The sequence below is a fragment of the Marmota marmota genome, unplaced genomic scaffold (assembly GCF_001458135.2).
Source record: "Marmota marmota marmota unplaced genomic scaffold, marMar, whole genome shotgun sequence".
NCBI lineage: Eukaryota > Metazoa > Chordata > Mammalia > Rodentia > Sciuridae > Marmota > Marmota marmota.
In genome coordinates this window covers 4,032,684-4,035,113 of record NW_025999962.1, presented here as the reverse complement: position 1 = coordinate 4,035,113, position 2,430 = coordinate 4,032,684, and the positions used below count along the sequence as shown (strand labels likewise).

The 2,430-nt window shown below is 64.4% G+C and overlaps 2 protein-coding genes across 2 annotated transcripts in view; both read left to right on the top strand.

Moving 5' to 3' along the window:
• The window catches only part of LOC125616802, a 5,333-nt gene extending 2,941 nt beyond the window's left edge, over positions 1-2,392 (top strand). Inside the window, exon 2 of the mRNA XM_048803011.1 lies at positions 12-2,392. Within this exon, the coding sequence (XP_048658968.1) occupies positions 12-1,021 (1,010 nt within the window). The 3' untranslated portion in view covers positions 1,022-2,392. The remainder of the gene's footprint in view (positions 1-11) is intronic.
• The window catches only part of Parvb (parvin beta), a gene marked incomplete at its 5' end in the record, with an annotated part of 25,294 nt that overhangs the window by 7,077 nt on the left and 15,787 nt on the right, over positions 1-2,430 (top strand). The window contains one exon of the mRNA XM_015501745.2: positions 1,144-1,163. Coding sequence (XP_015357231.2) covers positions 1,144-1,163 — 20 coding nt within the window. The remainder of the gene's footprint in view (positions 1-1,143; positions 1,164-2,430) is intronic.

Sequence of the window (2,430 nt, the reverse complement as noted above, 5' to 3'; positions counted from 1 at the left end):
GACCGGCCCCCCCCCCCCCGGGACCCATCTGCAGCTCCCTCAGAGGGACGCCACGGGTCCAGGCCCCACTTGTCTTGGACGAGCGAGGCTCTCTGGGAAGTCCAGAGGGCAACTTCTCAACTGTCCGAAAGGCTTCAAACCCCTCGGAAGTAGCAGATCCAATAGTCGGTTCTGGGTGGCCGTCAGGACGCCCGCCGAGGACCTCAGAGTTCTCTGCCTCCGCACTGACCTGCTGCAGGTGAGGCAGGAGGTTCAAAGGATCCGTCGTCGGCAGACCCACCAGCTCCGTGCACAGGGAGGGGCCGGGGCTGTGGGTTCACGGACAGCCTTTCAAAGCTGGGCCGAGGGGAAACCAGTCCCTCGCTCGCAGCCCGTGAGCTGTTGGGGAAGCTGTCGAGGTGGCTGCGTGGGTGTGGCCTGCCACGCGGCCCCCGGGTGCTCCAAGCCCTCGAGAGGGAACGAGGAGAGCTGGGGGGGGGAGACGTGCTGTGCCCGGCACCGAGGTCCCTGCGCAGCCGGGTGTCCAGCAGTGAGAAGCTGCTTGGGAGGAACTGGGATTGGAGTGGCGTCCGGCCACCGACTGTCACCTAGACCCACCTTGGAGCCTGTTCATTTGCTGGCAGTCCGTGGTCAGCGGCTCGGGCTGGGCTCAGCTGGGCAGTTCTTTGGCCAGTCTTGCCAGGGTTGCTGTGTGACTGTGGACATCCGAGGGCCACCATGGGGCTGGGCAGGCCTAAGTGAGTCCAGTAGAGTATTCCCCAGGTCCCCTCAGCACTCAGAGCAAGTGACAGGTCTCCCTGGGCCAGGGGTGGAGACAGACCCCACCCTCGGATCAGGAGAGGCCCAGCCCATTGCTGCAGGCAGACGTGCAGCCCTGGACCACGCCATGGCCACCTTTCCCCGCCCCCTACCCCCGAGGATAAAAGGACCAGAGAGGGGGGTCGTGAGCCCTGCAGCCAGCCTGGGTGAAGCCCAGAGGGGAGTAGGGTGGGAAGGTGGCCTCGACATCCGCCAGCCATGATCAGCACATGGGGGCCTGATGCCCACCAGCCCCAGCTGGGCACAGAGAGGCTGTTGGACTTGGTTCCTCTCCTGACAGCTGTGGACCAGGGTGCAGGCAGAGGGCATGTCAGCAGAACGCAGGATCCTGCCCGGGGCAGGTGGCGGGCAGGTGGAGGGGGCAGGTGGAGGGGCAGGTGGAGGGGGCAGGTGGAGGAGCACGTCCCTGAGGGAGTCTTTAGGGGGATTTGCCTACAGGCCGGCTGAGAGCCAGGGAGCCAGCCGGGCTTTCCTGGGTCTTGGGCTCTTCCGGGAGGGCAGTGCAGGAAGTGGCGAGGCTATGGTCCCTTCCCAGGCCACGCCGGCCCCGTCCCACCAACCTTCTCCTCTCCTGCCCACTCTGGGTTGCTCCCTCCGCCCCTCCTCTCCCATGGCCACCGAGGATCTGGGGATCGTCCTGCTGTGGCTGCCTGTCCTCTGGTACCTCTCTTCTCCGGGCCCTCGTGCGTCCTCCTGCGACAACAGAGACCCACGTTTAGGTTGCTGAAGGCATCATGGCCACCGCATCCCGTTTCTGTCCCTTCTGGTCTCTCTTAGCGGCAGCCCTGAGGTCACCCTCTCCAGAAAGCTCCCCTGGGAGGCTCAGGTGTCTGTCTCACCTTTGGAGTCCCGGGCTGGGCCCTCGGTGTTGTCCCTGCGGTGTTTAGTTCTGTGTCTCCCTGCCTGCGCATAGTAGGTGCTTACATCAGCGTCTGTTAAACAAGACGGAACCCGAGCACCGGTGCTACAGGGATCTGGGGAAGAAACAGCTCCACCGCAGCCCCTCGGGACGGTCGCGTGGGGCAGGGCTGTGCCCCGGGCACCGGCGCTTTCCAAACTAGTCGTCCTGGTCCTTCACGGGCTGGCCTCCTCACAGCATGTCCTCAATGACATAGGGCTTGGGGCCATTGCAGCCCTGGACCCTGAGGTCTGTGGCCAAGGCTGCTGGGTGACCTGCAGGAACTGGGTCCCTCCTGTGACTTGTACGAAGCCCCTACAGAGGGTGACTCAGGTGGCTGGCGTGCCCACCGAGGGGGTGACCTTCTGCCCGTCTTGTGCAGTGTCAGCCCCTGCACCAGCCCCCTGCGTGTGTCCACAGAGTGGGACAGAAGGGAGCCAGGTGGGATTCGGGTCCCATCAGGGACACTTGAACTGGTCAGCCCTGCCCTGTCATGTTGCCTACTGAACCGCTGATGACCGTCTGACAGCTCTCTCCCCCGCCCCTCTCCGTCTCTCTCCCTCTCTCTGTCTCTCTGTCCCTCTCTGTGTCCCTCTCTCTCTCTCTCTCTGTATCTCTCTCTGTCCCTCTCTCTGTCTCTGTCCCTCTCTCTGTCTCTCTCTCACTCTCTCTCTGTCCCTCCCTGTCCCCCTCCCTCCCTGTCCCCCTCTCTC